The sequence below is a fragment of the Prionailurus viverrinus genome, chromosome F1, assembly GCF_022837055.1.
Source record: "Prionailurus viverrinus isolate Anna chromosome F1, UM_Priviv_1.0, whole genome shotgun sequence".
Taxonomy (NCBI): Eukaryota; Metazoa; Chordata; class Mammalia; order Carnivora; family Felidae; genus Prionailurus; species Prionailurus viverrinus.
In genome coordinates, this window is record NC_062577.1 from 8,429,431 (window position 1) to 8,447,373 (window position 17,943).

The 17,943-nt window shown below is 43.5% G+C and overlaps 1 protein-coding gene across 1 annotated transcript in view; it reads left to right on the forward strand.

Moving 5' to 3' along the window:
* The first annotated feature begins 286 nt into the window (after nt 1-286).
* Nucleotides 287-17,943, forward strand: part of TIPRL (TOR signaling pathway regulator) — a 32,264-nt gene continuing 14,607 nt past the window's right edge. Inside the window, exons 1-4 of the mRNA XM_047839667.1 lie at nt 287-519; nt 7,191-7,370; nt 8,535-8,634; nt 15,105-15,236. Coding sequence (XP_047695623.1) covers nt 293-519; nt 7,191-7,370; nt 8,535-8,634; nt 15,105-15,236 — 639 coding nt within the window. The 5' untranslated portion in view covers nt 287-292. The remainder of the gene's footprint in view (nt 520-7,190; nt 7,371-8,534; nt 8,635-15,104; nt 15,237-17,943) is intronic.

The following is a 17,943-nucleotide window of genomic DNA, read 5'->3' on the forward strand; positions in this document are numbered from 1 at the left end:
CCACCTCCCGCATGCCCTTAAGTACTCCCGGAGCTACCACCAAGTATAGGATGCGGATCCAACGAGTCCGGGGACGCGGGCGGTGCGTCCCTGACCACACCCACTGCCGCCGAAGCCCCGCCCCTCAGCGTTTTCTCCCCTATGCTGTTTTCCGGTGCATCGTGACGTAAGACGTGGGTCACGCAACATTGGCGACTGGTCCCGGAAGCAAAAATCGAAAGGGCGGGGTAGGCGGAAAGGAGGGCCTGCGTCCGGGTCGGCCGGCAGGGGGCGGGGCGGGAAGGGGCCGGGCATGGACGGCTCGGAAGCCGAGGGGGCTGGGCTGGACGGAGGCGGAGGAACCGGTGTCGGCCGCCGCCGCTGCCGCCGCTGCTCCAGCCTGTTCCGCGAGGCCCGCGCCGGCGCCGCCTCGGCCATGATGATCCACGGCTTCCAGAGCAGCCACCAGGACTTCTCCTTCGGGCCCTGGAAGCTGACGGCGGCCAAAACCCACATCATGAAGTCAGCGGATGTGGAGAAGTGAGGCTCCGGGACTCGGGACGCGACGCGGCGCGGGGCGCCGGCCGGGGAGCTGGGCCTGGGCGGGAGGCAGGGCGAGCTGCACGCAGCCCCAACCCTCCCCGGGGCGGAGGCTCCGTCCCTGAGGACGGGACCTTCGAATGACATCGGGAGAGAATCCTGTCGCCACCTCCCGCCCTGCGGTGGGGGGTTCGCCAGGCGCTGCCTTCGTGCAACTGTCACTCCGCCCGGGTTTGAGCGGCGCTTGACTGTTCCCGCGGACTTCGCCCTCGCCGCAGGTCCCTACCTGCCCCAGCCTGCCACACCTTTAGACCGTTGCTTCCTGAGTGGCTGGGACCGGTTTTCTTGGGGGTCGATAGCGGGGATGATACACGTGCTTGGCTTTTGAGCGCGTCAGGTGCTGTGCCAGGCGCTTGAGATACGGCAGATGAAAGAGCCTCTTGCAGGAATTCACCGTCTTAGGAGAGAGACGGAGAGGCCATTGTAATGCCGGGTGAATAACGGATAGAGACGTGTACGCGAGGTTATTTGAGATCGTTGAGAGGGGACAAGGCGTCCGGGAAATTCGGATGCCCGAGTGGATCTTGATAAAAATCAGAGGCACGGGGTGGGGGTGGTCGCGTGTGTGAAGCCGGGAGGCCAGGCATGGGGCGAGCCGTGAGGCGTTTGTGATGCCTGAACAGGATCTGGACAGAGTTTGGGGCTGTCAGGGGACACGTGTAAAGCCGGGAGGCCGGGGAGAGTGCGGGCCTCCATTTGTTCGAAGAACCGTTTCTGCCTGGTTGGAGCGAGAGGTTCCAGAGCGGGAGTAGTGGGAAATGGGAGGGCCCCAGGGAGTGGAGCTACTGAGGGAATTTGTATGCCAGGCTAAGGAGTTGGTATCGTATGGGGGCTCCCACCGGTGTCCTTTTGTACGAAGGAGTGACATGGGCAGATGTGCACTCGGAAAGATTTCTCGGGGGTTGGGGGGTGTGTGTGTGATGCGGAGGATGGATCGGAAGGCCACAGGACTGGGTAAGGAGACCAGTTAGAAAGGGCAGAGAAGAGGAGAGGTTTCAGGAGATTAAGTGCCTGGATGGCCACTTGGCAGGAGGAGGGAGGAGAGAGGAGAAATCTATGCCGATGAGAAGATTTCTGGCTTGGGAATAGGAATGGGAAGCGTCGCCATTGAACACGGTGGGCACAGGAGGAGGAACAGATGGGGGCAGTTGTTGACTAGAGGATGAGTTGAGATGGTTGAAGTGTGAGTCGCGTGGGGTCCTAGAGTGGTGGGCATTTGTCTTGGAACTCCAAAAAATGACTGTCGGTGGGTTTAGATTTGGGAATCATCAGCTTATTGTTGACACCTGGAGCCTTGGGCGTGAACTAGGATCATGTAGAAGTCATCCTGAAGACAAGGAAAGGTTATGGGATGGTATCCTAGGGAACCCTAGGGTATTTTAAGATTCAGGCAGAGGAAGTCACCAGGGAAAAAGAGTCATGAAAGGATGGTTTAGCAATGTAAATTAGTGACTAATTATTTTATGTACATAACCGGAGTATTTTGTAAGACCCCTAGATTTTTTCAGGTATATTGGGGAAAATTCAGAATCACATCTTATTTCATGTGTGCATTATTCCATTAAGTAGTTAAAATTTATTTAATTGCTTTTTTATGGAATTTTTGTTCTAATACATTCAGTCTTCATCTTATTTAATCTTTGAAGTATTAAAAAAAAATTTTTTTTTAATCTTGGTTTAGGGGCCCCTTGGTGGCCTGGTCAGACTTGGGCTCAGGTCATGATCTCATGGTTTGTGAGTTCGAGCCTGACATGCACCCGGCTCTCTGCTGTCAATTTGGATCCTCTGTCCCCTCTTTTCTCTGCCCCTCCCCCATGCACTCTCCCCTGTGTCTCTCTCTCTCTCTCTCTCTCTCTCTCTCTCTCTCTCTCAACAATGAATAAACATTAAACAAAATTTTTTTAAATTTTGCTTTATTGTAGTAGAAATACTTAACATGAGATCTATGTTTGTAATAAATTTTTCCCCCCTTGGGAGTTTGCACTTTTTTTTCTCGGAAGTGTGTGTGTGTATGTATCTGTCTATATTTATATCTTTATCCATTTATCCTTCGATGGACACCAGTTGCTTTCATATCTTGGCTATTGTAAATAATGCTGCGGTGAACATAGGGGTACATATATCTTTGCAAATTGGTGTTTTGGTTTTGTTCAAATAAATACCCACAAGTGCAATTGCTGGGTCGTATGGTAGTTCTATTTTTAATTTTTGGAGGAACCTCCATAGTCTTTTCCATAGACTGCAAAATGGCTGCACCATTTTGTATTCCCATCAACAGTATATGAGGGTTCCCTTTTCTCCACATCCTTGTTAACACTTGTTATTTCTTGTCTTTTTAATTTTAGCCATTCTGATAGGCGGATATCTCAATAGCGTTTTGATTGGCATTTTCCTGATGATTAGTAATGTTGAGCATCTTTTCATGTGTCCGTATGTCTTTTTTGGAGAAATGTCTATTCCGCTGCTCTGCCCATTTTTACTTTTATTTTTTAGCTGCTCTGCCCATTTTTAATTAGATTGTTTGGGTGTTTTTTTTTTTTTTTTATATTGAGTTGTGTGAGTTCGTTACATATTTTGGATATTCATCCCTTATTGGTTATTTCACTTGCAAATATCTTTTCCCATTGGGTAAATTGCCTTTTCATTTTGTTGATGGTTTCTTTCGCTCTGTAAAAGCTTTTTAGTTTTATGGAGTCCCATTTATTTATTGTTTTTGTTGCCCTTGCTTGAGGAGACAGATCCAAAAAACATTGCTAAGACTGATGTCAAGGAGTTTATTGCCCAATATTTCCTTCTAGGAGTTTTATAGTTTCTGGGCTTACAATGAAATTGTCTTTAATCCATTTTGAATTTTGATTTTATTTTTGTGTATGGTGTAAGAAAGTGGTTCAGTTTCATTCTTTTTCTTTGTTTATTTATATTTTAGAGAGAGAGCGTGTGTGTGCATGAGTTAGGGAGAGGGAGAGAGATTGAGAATCTCAAGCAAGCAAGCGCTATGCTCAGTGCATGGAGCCCGACACAGGGCTGGATTTCATGACGCTGGGATCATGACCTAAGCCAAAATCAAGAGTCGGATTTTCAATCAACGGATCCACCCAGGCAACGCTCAGTTTCATTCTTTTGCATGTAATTTTCTAGTGTTCCCTACACCACTTATTGAAGAGACTATTTTTTCCTCTTCGCATAGTCTTGCCTCCTTTGTCAGAGATGAATTGGCCATATAAGTGTGGGCTTATTTCTGGCCTCTCTAGTCTGTTCCATTGATCAGTGTGTCTGTTTTTGAGCCAGCACTGTACTGTTTTGATTACTACGGCTTTGTTGAAATCAGGGAGCATCATACCTCTATCTTTGTTCTTCTCTCTCAAGATTGCTTTGGCTATTCAGGGTCTTTTGTAGCTCCCCTCTTTCCACGTTTTTAAGTTTACAGTGCTTTGTTATTAACTACAGGTACAGCAGATTTCTAGAGCTTATTCCTCTGCTTGACTGAAAATTTGTGTCTGTTGATTAGTAACTTCTCTCCCCACCCGACCCCAACCTTTAGTAACCACCGTTCCACTTTTTAAAAAAAAAATTTTTTTAACGTTTATTCATTTTTTGATAGAGACAGACCGTGAGTGGGGGAGGGGCAGAGAGCGAGGGAGACCCAGAATCCGAAGCAGGCTCCAGGCTCCGAGCTGTCAGCACAGAGCCCGACGCGGGGCTCGAACTCACGGACCGTGAGATCGTGACCTGAGCTGAAGTCGGACGCTTAACTGACTGAGCCACTCAGGCGCCCCCACAATTCCATTTTGTGATTCTGTAAATGTGACTATTTTAGATACATCATTTAAGTAGAATCATGCAGCGTTTGTCTTTCTGGGACTGGTTTATGAGGCCCTCAAGGCTCCTCCACGTTGTTGCATATCGCAGAATTTCCTTCTTTTTTTTTAAGGTTGCATTGTGTTCCGTTGTGTGGATAAACCATGTTTTCTTTATCTGTACATCTGTGAGTGGATGTTAGGTGGTTTCCACATGTTGGCAATTGTGAATAGTGCTGCTAGGAACATAGGTGTGTTAATCTCTCTAGTACTTGATATTTTCGATTTCCTTTTTTTTTTTAAGCAGGCTTCACACCCAGCGCAAAGCCCAACGTGGGGGCTTGAACTCACGGCCCCGAGATCAAGACCTGAGCTGAGATCAAGAGTCAGACACTTCGGGCGCCTGGGTGGCTCAGTCAGTTGAGCGTCAGACTTTAGCTCAGGTCATAATCTCATGGTTCGAACGCCACGTCGGGCTCTTTGTGCTGACAGCTCGCTCAGAGCCTGGAACCTGCTTCGGATTCTGTGTCTCCTCTCTCTGCCTCTACCCCACGCACGCTCTGTCTCTCAAAAATAAATAAATGCTTTAAAAAAAAAAAAAGTCGGACATTTAACCGATTGAACCACTCAGGCATCCCAATATTTTCTATTTCCTGATAATGAATACATTTTACTTAAATTTATGATGAACAATTAACATTATTAGATATCTTAAAGATGTGCAGCTTAAAATGTTAAATCACTGATAGGTGCACACATACATACACACACAGATGTAATAAATATGTGTCCACTTTTTTATTACTATTGTGTCATAAACATTTTTCTACATTATTATATTTTCTTGTTAAATAAACTTTTTTTTTCAACGTTTATTTATTTTTGGGACAGAGAGAGACAGAGCATGAACGGGGGAGGGGCAGAGAGAGAGGGAGACACAGAATCGGAAACAGGCTCCAGGCTCCAAGCCATCAGCCCAGAGCCCGACGCGGGGCTCGAACTCACGGACCGCGAGATCGTGACCTGGCTGAAGTCGGATGCTTAACCGACTGCGCCACCCAGGCGCCCCTTAAATAAACATTTTTAACGATTCTATAATGTTTCATTCATCATATGGATAGACCGAAGTTTACATTATGGTTTATTTCCTTATATTTGGACATTCCAGGTATTTCTCATTTACTATTATAAATAAGATGATTTTGAATGTCAATGTGTATAGCTCTTTTCTGCATTGGAGATTATTTTTTTATTACAGATTTCCCATTGCTGCCCTTTGGAGTCAGAATATAAATTTGATGAAATTCCTGGTGCTTTCTCCCTAATTGGTGCCCCAGGGGATAGACTGTAGATTTCACAATCCTTCCAGAAATCCATGTAAGCAAGTGCTGGTTTCCCTCATCAGCCTTGGTGCTTTTGCCTTCTTCATTACCACCTTTTAAAACTTGTGACAAGGCAGGGCACCTGGGTGGCTCAGTTGGTTAATGTCATGATCTCACTGCTTGTGAGTTCGACCCCGCGTCGGGCTCTGTGTTGAGTTATCTCAGCTTGAACCCTGGAGCCTGCTTCGGATTCTGTCTCCATCTCTCTGCCCCTCCCCTGCTCACGCTTTGTCTCTCTCTCTCTCTCTCTCTCTCTCTCTGTAATATAAAATAAAACATTAAAAAAAATAAAACGTGACAAGTTGAGAATTATACTGGAAAAGTTGTTTTCCTACAAGAGACAGCATCTTTAATTGCTGTATTTTCTTCATAACTTTAATTAATATAATTGTGTAAGAACAAAAAGTCTACCAGAAACATGAAGCTTATGGAAACATGAGACTATGGTACGTTAGGTCATCTCCTAGGCAGTCATAGGAGGATTGGAACCCATATTTATTCTTGAAAGTGGTGGGCCTTTGATGATCCAGGAATGAAATAGATGTTTCTAGTAGGAATCAGTATTTTTTTCCATTGTTTAATTTGTTCATGTAGTTTTCTTGGCTTGTTTGTTTTTAGTATGTATGCAAGACTTGATTGGTATGTCTGATTGGAAATAAATTAAAGCAATTAGAAAGAGGGTAATTGTGGTCTTAGGATATGTGTGATCTTTTACTGGATTTATGTAAGAATATATTCTTTAATATAGTGTTATTTTACCTTACCTAACAATAATAGCTGTGTAACTGTTCAAAAATGCAGAAGTCTCGGGGCACCTGGGTGGTTCAGTCGGTTAAGTGGCCCACTTCGGCTCAGGTCCTGATCTCAGGGTTCATGAGTTTGAGCCCCGTGTCGGGCACTCTGCTGTCAGCATGGAGCCCTCTGCTTTGGATCCTCTTCTCCCCCTCTCTCACGCTCATGCTCACTCTCTCAAAAATAAATAAACATTAAAACAAAAAATCCAGGGGCGCCTGGGTGGCTCAGTCGGTTGAGCGTCCGACTTCGGCTCGGGTCATGATCTCACGGTTCGTGGGTTCAAGCCCCGTGTCAGGCTCTGTGCTGACAGCTCGGAGCCTGGAGCCTGCTTCAGATTCTGTGTCTCCCTCTCTCTCTGCCTCTCCCCTGTTCATGCTCTCTCTCTCTCTGTCTCAAAAATAAATTAAAAAAAAAAAACATTAAAAAAAAAATCCAGAAGTCTTAAAAAAAAGAAAATTGAAAAGAAAACCTTCTGATCTGCTAAAGTGGCTGTCGTAGAACACTTGCACTAAAGTCCCGTGCCTTCTTTGGGGTCCCTTAGAACTTTACTCAGGGCACATTTAAATGTTTGCCTCTGTTGCACACTTTATAATTATACACATATTGGAAATATTACCTGACTTTTGGTTTTGCATAGGTTAGCCGATGAATTACATATGCCATCTCTGCCTGAAATGATGTTTGGAGACAACGTTTTAAGAATCCAGCACGGCTCTGGCTTTGGGATTGAGTTCAACGCTACGGATGCCTTAAGATGTGTAAATAACTATCAAGGAATGCTTAAAGTAGCCTGTGCCGAAGAGTGGCAGGAAAGCAGGTAAGAATCTCAACATTTATGGGTTAAGTGAAAAAGAAGAGTGGGGCGCCTGGGTGGCTCAGTCGATGAGGCATCTGACTTCGGCTCAGGTCATGATCTTGCGGTTCGTGAGTTCGAGCCCCACGTCGGGCTCTGAGCTGACAGCCCAGAGCCTGGAGCCTGCTTTGGATTCAGTGTGTCCCCCTCTCTCTGCCCATCTCCTGCTTGCACTGTCTCTCTTTCTCTCTCTCAAAAATAAATAAACATTAAAAAAAAAATGAAAAAGAAGAGTTGAAAGAAATCTTCTGTCATGATATGTGTATTTTATGAGAGTGAAGGGCAGGTATTATTATTAACTTAACAGTTGGATCATTCTAGAAGTCATTTTTCCCATCCATAAAACGGAGATTAGTTACCCTACCTTTTAAATACTTGTTGGGTTAAATTGAGTTGAGCCATGCAAGGTTTACATTTTTGAGCTTTCAGTGTTCCTTGGTGAAGACACAATAGGCTGTGTACTTCACTGTTCCTGTTTTTGAAGAAAAATGTTTACTGATGATTTGAACTGTAAATGTGAGGAGCATTAAAATAAAGAAAAATGTGTTTTCTTTGATAATCAAATCGGCAGTTATTTACTTTGTGCCTGTCGTATACTAGGTACCTTGCAAGATACCAAGAAGTATAATAACGCCTTTATTTTTTTTTTTAATTTTTTTTAACGTTTATTTATTTTTGAGACAGAGAGAGACAGAGCATGAACGGGGGAGGGGCAGAGAGCGAGGGAGACACAGAATCAGAAGCAGGCTCCAGGCTCTGAGCCATCAGCCCAGAGCCCGACGCGGGGCTCGAACTCACGGACTCACGGACCGCAAGATCTTGACCTGAGCTGAAGTCGGATGCTTAACCGACTGAGCCACCCAGGTGCCCCAATGACGCCTTTAAACTGTGTCCTCAAGGAGTATACTAACTAATTGGAGAGACCACATCAGCATATGACAAGTTTAATAACTGTAAATATGCAGACAAACCAAGAAGGATCTTGTATTAGTGAATTATGACAAGTATATGTATGTATTGATTAGGATATTTGCATTATTTGTAGAGTGTAACTTGGTGTGATATATGAATACAGACAGTCTATATTCTGCATCACTGAATCTGATCCTTCTCATTTTAATATTTGAGGACGGAGGGCGAACACTCCAAGGAAGTTATTAAACCATACGATTGGACCTACACAACGGATTATAAGGGAACGTTACTTGGAGAATCACTTAAGTTAAAGGTAAATCTTTATTTTTTGCTTTTATGATAAAGTCATTAACTGTCTTGGACAGTCTCAGCATTAGAACTTTCTAGTAATGGATTATTTTTGCTACTGCTTTCGTCCCACTTTCTTTCTAGTGAGGGGAAGCCTCAGAACCTAATGTGAAGGTGTTTTGCTAATTGATTATAAGCCGAAAGTAAGAAGGCCACAGTGAAACAATTTTTATTCTCAAAAGTAACCATGGCAAACTGCCTTAATGTTATCGTTATCACTGTCAAGCATTCAAAGGGCACCTGGGCGGCTCAGTCGATTAAGCGTCTGACTTCCGCTCAGGTCATGATCTTACAGCTCCTGGGTTCGAGCCCCGTGTCGGGCTCTGTGCCGACAGCTCGGAGCCTGGGGCCTGCTTTGGATTCTGTGTCTCCCTCCCTCTCTGCCCCTCCCCTGCTCATGCTCTGTCTCAGTCTCTCAACAATAAACATGAAGAAAAAAAAAGAAGCATTCAAATGTGTATCTGTTCTTGGTGTGGTTAATTGGGTGATTGAGACAAAACCTGCTAGTTAATAGCTTACGGTTTTCCAGATGAACAGGTAGGTGGGCAGATAGGACCTTTGTTCAGACCGCTTATGTTTTTGTCCTTCCTGCACTATGTGTGAACCTGGTATGACTCCAGGCCAGTTACTGAATCTGAGTCTCAATTTATTAGTAATTCGGGTAAACAGACATATTTACCTCACATCAGAGTTTTGATAGGAGATAATCTGTGGGAAAGCTCTAGGTGAATTCGAAAGCCCCGTATTAATAATGCGAAGTTGCATCTGTGTGAGTCCTACTTAGGAAGAGATTCGCTTCGCGGTGAATGACGCTGGGAAAGTGGATTTGGTTGGTGTCGTATTGGGAGCTTAGCTACATTTCGAAATCAGACCATATGAGTGAAATGACAATCTGGCTTAGGTTGCATGTCTCTGATGATCAGAGATAACATTATGGAGAACAAAATTATTTTACCGTAGATGAAATATCTATTGGAGACCCTATATCATGTGTTGGTGCTTAGGCAGAAATGTTAAGGAGATGAGTTGTGTATGGGCTTCTGGTCTCTACAGAGATTTTTAGTCTTGGGAAGACAGAACTTAACGCAGGAATTCAGTTCTCAGTTTTTGCCGCTCTTATAATCCAAGCTTTACCTATTTTTCTGTGCTGCTTCTGAGACAAATACACACATTTTTTGAGAGAACATGTATTCATTCACTCACTGACTCGCTCTTGAGCTCTTCTCTGTGCCAGGCACCAGTCCTAGGAGCCATGGATACAGCAGAGAACAGACAATCCTGACAACTTCCGCCTGTAATGCAATTTGTTCTGAGGCGTTGTTGACAAATAGCGGTGTGATCACCTACTCACTGGAGTTCAGGCTTTGGCAGGCCTGGGTTCAGATCCCAGCACCATCACTCGACTTGGAAAAGCAATTTAATCTTGCTGAATACTGTTTCTCACTTTGGTAGACTGGATAATAGCAGTTGTGGGAAGTAAATAAGATTATATATGTAAAGTGTTTAGCACAGTGTCTGTTATACAGCAAGATCTCAATAAATGGTAGCTGCTGTTATTAATAATATATCTCAAATGTCAGGGGAACTAAATTAATATTATTGAAATACCAAGACTAGAAGTAGATATGTAGATATAGTATCTAAATATTTATTCTTGCTTTATGGTCTAAACAGAGTTGTGAGTACGTTCCTTTGCTTTCTTAAAAAATTGAGTATCTTTTTTTTTTTTTTTTTTTAATGTTTATTTTTGAGAGAGAGAGAGAGACAGAGCATGAGCATGAGCATGAGCAAGGGAGGGACAGAGAGAGAGGGAGACACAGAATCCGAAGCAGGCTCCAGGCTCTGAGCTGTCAGCACAGAGCCCGACACGCGGGGCTCAAACTCACGAACCGTGAGATCATGACCTGAGCCGACGTCGGATGCTTAACTGACTGAGCCACCCAGGTGCCCCTTGAGTACCTGTTTTCTAGGCAAAAGTGCTAAAACTTTGTTGCTTAATCTTCAAAATAACCTTGTAGGATAGGCCTTCTTATCCTCGTTTTGTGGATGAAGAAATAGGTTCAAGATCTTAAAGTATGTATCTCTTGATAACATAATACCAATGCTGTAGCTTATTGTTAAGCATGTTGTATGTGGAAGATCACTCCACGGGCACATTTTTTGCATTTGACTTTCTTAATACCTAAGGGTTTTTTTGATCTATAATATTACTTGGGATTTTAAATTATTTAATGCTTACACCCTTTCTGAAATCAAAAGCCGTAGTGTATATAGGAAATATATGCCTGTGTAGGAGCATATATCTTATATGAACAGTAAGAATGTCAGAATGAGGCATTAGAATGAAGCCTTTCCTTTTGCACTTAAATTCTTGCCTTTTAATTGCTGGGAGCTGCTGGTGTGTGTGTGTGTGTGTGTGTGCACGCGCGCGTGCATGCGTGCGTGTAGTGCTTTCTCACTCTTTTTTGAGTTGTTTTACCTCTTACTCGTGAGTTGTAGCATAATTTAAGAGAAGAAAGCCAGTCATAGAGTTGTTCTGGCTGCATTCAAATCCAGCTTTGCTATGTATTGGCTGGGCCACCGTAGGAACATCTCAAAGATTATGGTATAAGAATGTTAGGAGGTCATAGGGCGCCTGGGTGGCCCAGTCAGTTGAGCGTCTGACTTCGGCTCAGGTCAGATCTCACAGCTTGTGAGTTCAAGCCCCGCGTCGGGCTCTGTGCCAATAGCTAACCCACTCGCATTCTGTCTCTGTCTCTCTCAAAAATAAATAAACATTTAAAAAAATGTTTTTAAGGAATGTTAGGAGGTCAGATGCCTAAAAGGTACCTGGCAAAATGTGGCCATTTTCTTCTTTTCGGTTAAATACGTACACTGACATTGTAGGAGAATAGAGTAGAAGACTAACTCTTCTAATTATATTGCTTTTTTGGAATAAAATGTGTGTAATGTCCACGCATTTAAAAAGCATTTTTTTTTAAAGCATGTTGGAACATTTGCCAACTCCTTCAGTGTGATTTAATGTTTTGAACTTTTTTTTTTTTTTTTTTTTACTGTGGTAAAAAACAACAAAACTTACCATCTTAATTTCTAAATATATTAAGTTAGTGGTAAATAAGCATATTCATATTGTTGTGCAGCCAGTTTCCGGAACTTTTTCATCTTGAAAAAATGACAATTGGTACTTTTTTTTTTTTTTTTTTGGGGGGTGGGGGTGTGCATAAAGGCAGTTTTATTAAGGCATCCTAGGACACCTGGGTGACTCGGTGGGTGAAGCGTCAGACTGTCCATCTAGGCTCAGGTCATGATCTCATGCTTTGGGGGTTCGAGCCCCACGTCGGGCTTTGAGCTTTGCTGGCGGCATGGAGCCTGCTCGGGATTCACTCTCCCCGTCTCTCTGCCCCTTCCCTGCTCGTGTGCATGCTTGCTCTCTCTCTCTTTCTCAAAAATGAGTAAATAAACTTTAAAAAAAAAAAAAACGAAAAGAAAAAAACTTTCTTGTCCTTACTTTATATATATATATATATATATATATATATATATATATATTAAATGGCAAATATAGGGGCGCCTGGGTGGCTCAGTCGGTTAAGTGGCCGACTTCGGCTCAGGTCATGATCTCACGGTCCGTGAGTTCGAGCCCCATGTCGGGCTCTGTGCTGACAGCTCAGAGCCTGGAGCCTGTTTCAGATTCTGTGTCTCCCTCTCTCTCTGCCCCTCCCCTGTTCATGCTCTGTCTCTCCCTGTCTCAAAAATAAATAAAAACGTTTAAAAATAAATAAATAAATGGCAAATATATATCTCAATGTGTACATACACATATGTACTGCTTTCGGTAATATTTAGAGAGGACATTTTTGAAACAAATTTAATATAGGGTTCTTAGTATTTAGCATTAGTTAACTTTATATGGTAAATTTAAAAACACCTACAAATCAAGTGACTTCCTTATCATAAACCTCCATCTGATGTGAGGGAGGACTTCTTCGAAGGATGTAAGTAGGGCTCATTTTTCTTGTCAGGTGTCAATAATGCGGTGTTCCATATTTTTTTTAAGCCTTTTAACGATTGTCAAACAACTCCGAAAACATGAAGTTACAGTGTAATGATTTGTGAAACGTAGCCACTCAGGAAAAAAAAAATAGAACATTGCAACCACCCTCCAGTGGGACCCTCACCTGATCACAATTCTTTTTCAAAATACATTTCCTAGTATATTGTGGCATTTTTCAGCCTTAGCTTTGATTTCCTTGAAACTAGCGTGCATTGTTGCTGAACAGCTCGGGCCCCATTTCCAGTATCTGGGGTCCCTTGGGTCTTGTCCTATTGGCCTGTTCTTCTGTTGGTTCTGGTTTATGGTGTGCAGGCTCCTGATGGACCTGACCTCCTTAGTTTTGAGTCCCAGGATGATGATGTTTTTCCCCAGAAGGCAGTTCTGACAGGCAGCTGAGGGTATTCAGAGTCAGAGACATAGTTGTACAAACTTTCTGTAAAGGTAGGAAATACTTGAGGCTCTGAGGGCCGGAGGGTTTATGAGCAGCTGCCCAGCTGTGCTGTTGTAGTTGAACGTAGCCATGGACAGGAAGTAAACAAACGGGCACGGCTTTGTTTCGGTAACATTTTACTTAGGGATGTGGAAATGTGCGTTCCACAATGTGAGATATATGTGAATTCTTACATAGAATTTCATGTCATGAATTTGAATTTCATGTGCTCTGGAATATTCTTTTTTTTTTTTTTTTCCAATCATTGAAAAAATGTAAAAATGATTCTTAGTTCCCAGTTCACACAAAAATGGGTGATGGGCCACATCTGGCCACATCTGGCCTACAGGTCTTAATTTGCTAATCTCTGGTCTGGGACCCGTGTTTGAGGTTTCTGGGCCTGTAACATAAGCTGTGACACCAGTGTGGCCCCATAGGGTACCATCCCCAGTTCAGGAGGGGCGCGGGGAATTCTCCAAGGTCCCTGTCCTTAGCACTGAGCAGTGATGGGGCCAGGAACTAGCAGACCCCAGCCTCTCCCCTGGAGCGGCCATTACAGATACGTCAAGGCCAAAGCCAGCCAACTACAGGCTCACTTTCACTTTTTCTGGGTTCCAGGCCTCTTGCAGATCTCAGTCCAGGAATTCTTCAGGATCTTGACCGTTTGATGCTTTTCAGAAATTTTTGTTTCTTCGTCCAGCTTTTAAGCAAGAGGGTTTGTCTGGGTTACTCATTTTGACAATACTAGGAGTCAGAAGTACTTGTTACATTTTAAATTTAGCTGTTGGTTTTGGTTTTTTTCCCCTTTTCAGATGCCTGAGTTTAGTGAGAACATGAAAAGAGTTGAGAAAGAGAAAAGAGAAAGAGCAAATGTGTTTTAAATATATTTGTCCTTGTAAATGAAGAAGATAGTATAGATAAATTAAATATAATCAATATCCTTAACCCATGTTTTATCTAATTATTTTCTAAATATTAAAAAAAAATTTTTTTAACGTTTATTCATTTTTGAGAGACAGAGAGAGACAGAGCATGAGCGGGGAAGGGGCAGAGAGAGGGAGACACAGAATCCGAAGCAGGCTCCAGGCTCCAGGCTCCGAGCTCTCAGCACAGAACCCGACGCGGGGCTCAAACTCACGGACTGCGAGATCAGGACCTGAGCCGAAGTTGGACGCTCAACTGACTGAGCCACCCAGGCGCCCCCATTGTGTTAATTTATGATACAACTATGTCAAAGAATGGAAAAGCTCAACATTTTGTAGTGAAATTGGATGGAGTAAAGAATGATGTGAGCTACCGATTTAGTGAGCTACCGATAGGACCTGCCTTATTAGCATTGGTGACGCTCTTGTTGGGTTGTGAATATGTGTGTCCGTGAGCTGCGAAATAACACAGTGAAAAACCGGCCAGCATCCTCAGAAGCCCAGGATGCTAGGAGTTCTTCCCTCAGAATTTCTTGGAAAGTTCTTAATTTACCTTATTATTTAAAACACTGTTTTGTAGGCTTGGGGGAGCTAGGCTGCGAATCTAAAATACATAGCAAGACTCTAATGGGAATTTTTTGTAAGTTCCATACCAATGTTTTTTTACAAGTAGACTTTCACCGCACAAAACCGCTTTGGGTGTCTATGATAGCAGTCGTCCATCACACTGACTAATGTTCAGAGGACTGATTTTTCTCATAATCAAAACAGAACACTTGATTTTAACTTGACTTATATGAAAGCTAAAGAATTTTGACTCTGTCTTGTAAGGCTACAGTATCAGCCACCTGTAGGGTTGTCAGCGTTTGAGGGGCAAGGCACACACCTCATCTTTTGTGTCTACTGAGGACACCCAGGTGTAGAGCTGTGTGCTTTGGCCATGCAGAAAAGACTGGTGGGAAGACTGTTTTCCTGTGTCTCCAGCTCCTTAAATTTTCACGTGTTCCTTCTGAAATTTTTTCTTTCAGGTCGTACCTACAACAGACCATATAGATACGGAGAAACTGAAAGCCAGAGAACAGATTAAGTTTTTTGAAGAAGTTCTCCTGTTTGAGGATGAACTTCATGATCATGGAGTTTCAAGCCTGAGTGTGAAAATTGTGAGTATTATAAAATTAACTTCTTTCTTCCAGGGGCGCTTGGGTGGCTCAGTCTGTTGCGCGTCCAACTCTTGATTTCAGCTCAGGGCACGATCCCAGGGTCTTAGGATCGAGCCCCCCATTGGGCTCCACGCTGAGTGTTGAGCCTGCTTGAGATTCTCTCTCTCTCTCTCTCTCTCTCTCTCTCTCTCTCTCTCTCTCCTTCTGCCCTCCCCACCCCACGTGCAGCACTCTCTCTCAAATAAATAATAATAATAATAAATTAAGTAAAACTAAATTAACTTCTTTCTTCCATTCTTCCCATTGGTTAGAGATACAAAGCTCACTTAGAATCACAGTGTCTTAACCTGATCTCATGTAAAGTATCACGTGGGTCTAGAGTACATCTTACTATCCATTATAAAGTTCATAAAATCTTAGTATATTCCTAAGGCTTTAGTAGAACATTTTCTTTCAAGAGCTGCCTGACTGCTTTGTAGTGTTTTGTTTGTTTGTTTTGTTTTGTTTTGTTTTTTGCTGATTATTTAATTAGGATGAAAATTATGGATTAATTTTCACTTTTGAGTTAAAAATTATATCGAAAGGATCTGCAGACGGCACCTTGGAGGGGGGGTCAGAATTTGGGTGCTCCAGAAACTGCACGTCCTTCGCCAGCACAGAGGTGACAGAAACGACAAGTGTAAAACGCCCTTCTCCGTTTGTACTCTCTTCTATCAGTGGAAGGTACTTCCGTTTACAGTGTTATCGATGGAACGTGTTTAAGAAGGGTAATAAATAGCTCATTCGCATTGACTCATATGTGTTTACTATTAGGTCAGAATTGTGTTTCCAACACTTCACAGGACATCTTCTACTGAAACTTTGTATTACGTGCCTTATCCCTAAGGCCCAGCCAAAATGTCACCTCCTCTGTAAGATGCACCACCGCTCCCCCGGGCAGAGTTCAGTATTCCTCTTCCAGACCCCCATGAGCACTTTTTCTTAACCCGTCAAGTATAGAACTTACTAGAAGGTCTCTCAAAGACAGGACCCTAGCATCAGAAATAGCTCTTAGATGGGGCACCTGGGTGGCTCGGTTGGGCATCCCGGCGTTGGCTCAGGTCGCGATCTCACCGATCGTGGATTCGAGCCCCATGTCGGGCTCTGTGCTGACAGCCCAGAGCCGGGAGCCTGCTTCAAATTCTGTGTCTCCCTGTCTCTCTGCCCCTCCCCTGCTCGCACTCTGTCTCTCTATCTCTCAAACATAAATAAACATTAAGAAAAAAATGTTAGAAATAGCTCATGGAGCATAATGGTTGTCGGTGTTGGGATTGAAATTATTGTTTTGTCCACAACAAATCAAAACAGCAATATATTTTAAAGCCACGTTTTTCTGTACAATCATAGCATTTTGGAATTATGATGAATTGGTAGAGAATCACTTAGTCTAGCTTCTGTATTTTATAGACAAGGCCCAAAGGGTTCATTTACCTAAGGTCATGAAACTAATTAGCAACAAAGTTTTCCTTGTGCTATCTCATCTATGTCGTTATTCTAGCATTAGATAACTGAAGAGTAGTGTCATCCTATCACGTTCTTTCTTTTACCTCGTGTTACTTTTAAAAGTGACGTGGGATAGGGTTGCATTTTAAGGATGCCTGGAAGAATTTCATTCGAATAGCGTTTCTTTTAACAGTGAAACACGTATTGCCCTAAATAAATGCCATAGTTCCCAGCAGTGCGGTGTGGATAAATGAAGTTGCTTCTCTAAGCACAGACTAGCCTGGTAAATATAAATGCGGGTGAGAAACCAGGAACGTGGTGCCTGGGAAGCTAAGGAGGCACAGCTTTGCAAGAAGGACGTGAAGGGGCAGCGTCGTGCTGTAAGGTGATCTTAGAATGTGATGGTGTCCACCAGACTAAAAAATTTATTGGTTATAGCAACTAAGATACCGGTATTCACCTCTGCAAGTGCAGTTTAAGTTGCATGGTTAGGAAGTAAAGGAAAGATGTGGAGGTGGAGACAGAGTAGACCAGACTTCCAAAAAGCTTCCTAGATGGAGAAGACACAGGGACACGCCTAAGAGAGGACACGCGGTTGACAGGTGTGCGTGAGCACGTGCTTTTTGCTTTTTTAACATGGGGAAGACTAGCGTTGATCACGTGCTCACAGGAAGCAGTTCCTTGTAGAGAGGGGAGAAGATGAATGGTGTGAGGTTTTGGAGGAGGAGGAAGAGGGGAGGGAAGAGGAAGGCTTTGAGCCTTTACCGGAGGAAAAATTTACTGTGAGACCCTGGGTTGGAAGAACTCCAGTCTTCTCCTCCTAGGTCTCTCCTTTACTCTCAACGCTCAAAATGTTTCCGACATCACATGTGTGGTACTTTTACCGACACCCAGAATTCTGGGACACTGGCCTCACTATCGACTTGGGGATAGTGTCAGATCTCCTAGGTTAAGGGCTCAAGCCCACAAGACCGCCATCCCTCGCCCTACGTCTTCAGTGCCAGCCACCAGGGGTCATAGGTCCCTACGTTCCCCACAACTTCTGTCCATCTTGGCTACAAATTGGAGGTTCCCGTGACCTCCTCTCCTTGGATTTAATTATTTGCGACAACAGCTCATAGACCTCAGGGGAACGTAGCCAAATGTACTATGGATAGTCAGACAAGAAATATGCTTTGTCTTATGTTCACCAGTTTATTGAAGGATATGGTAACAGAGGTATGGA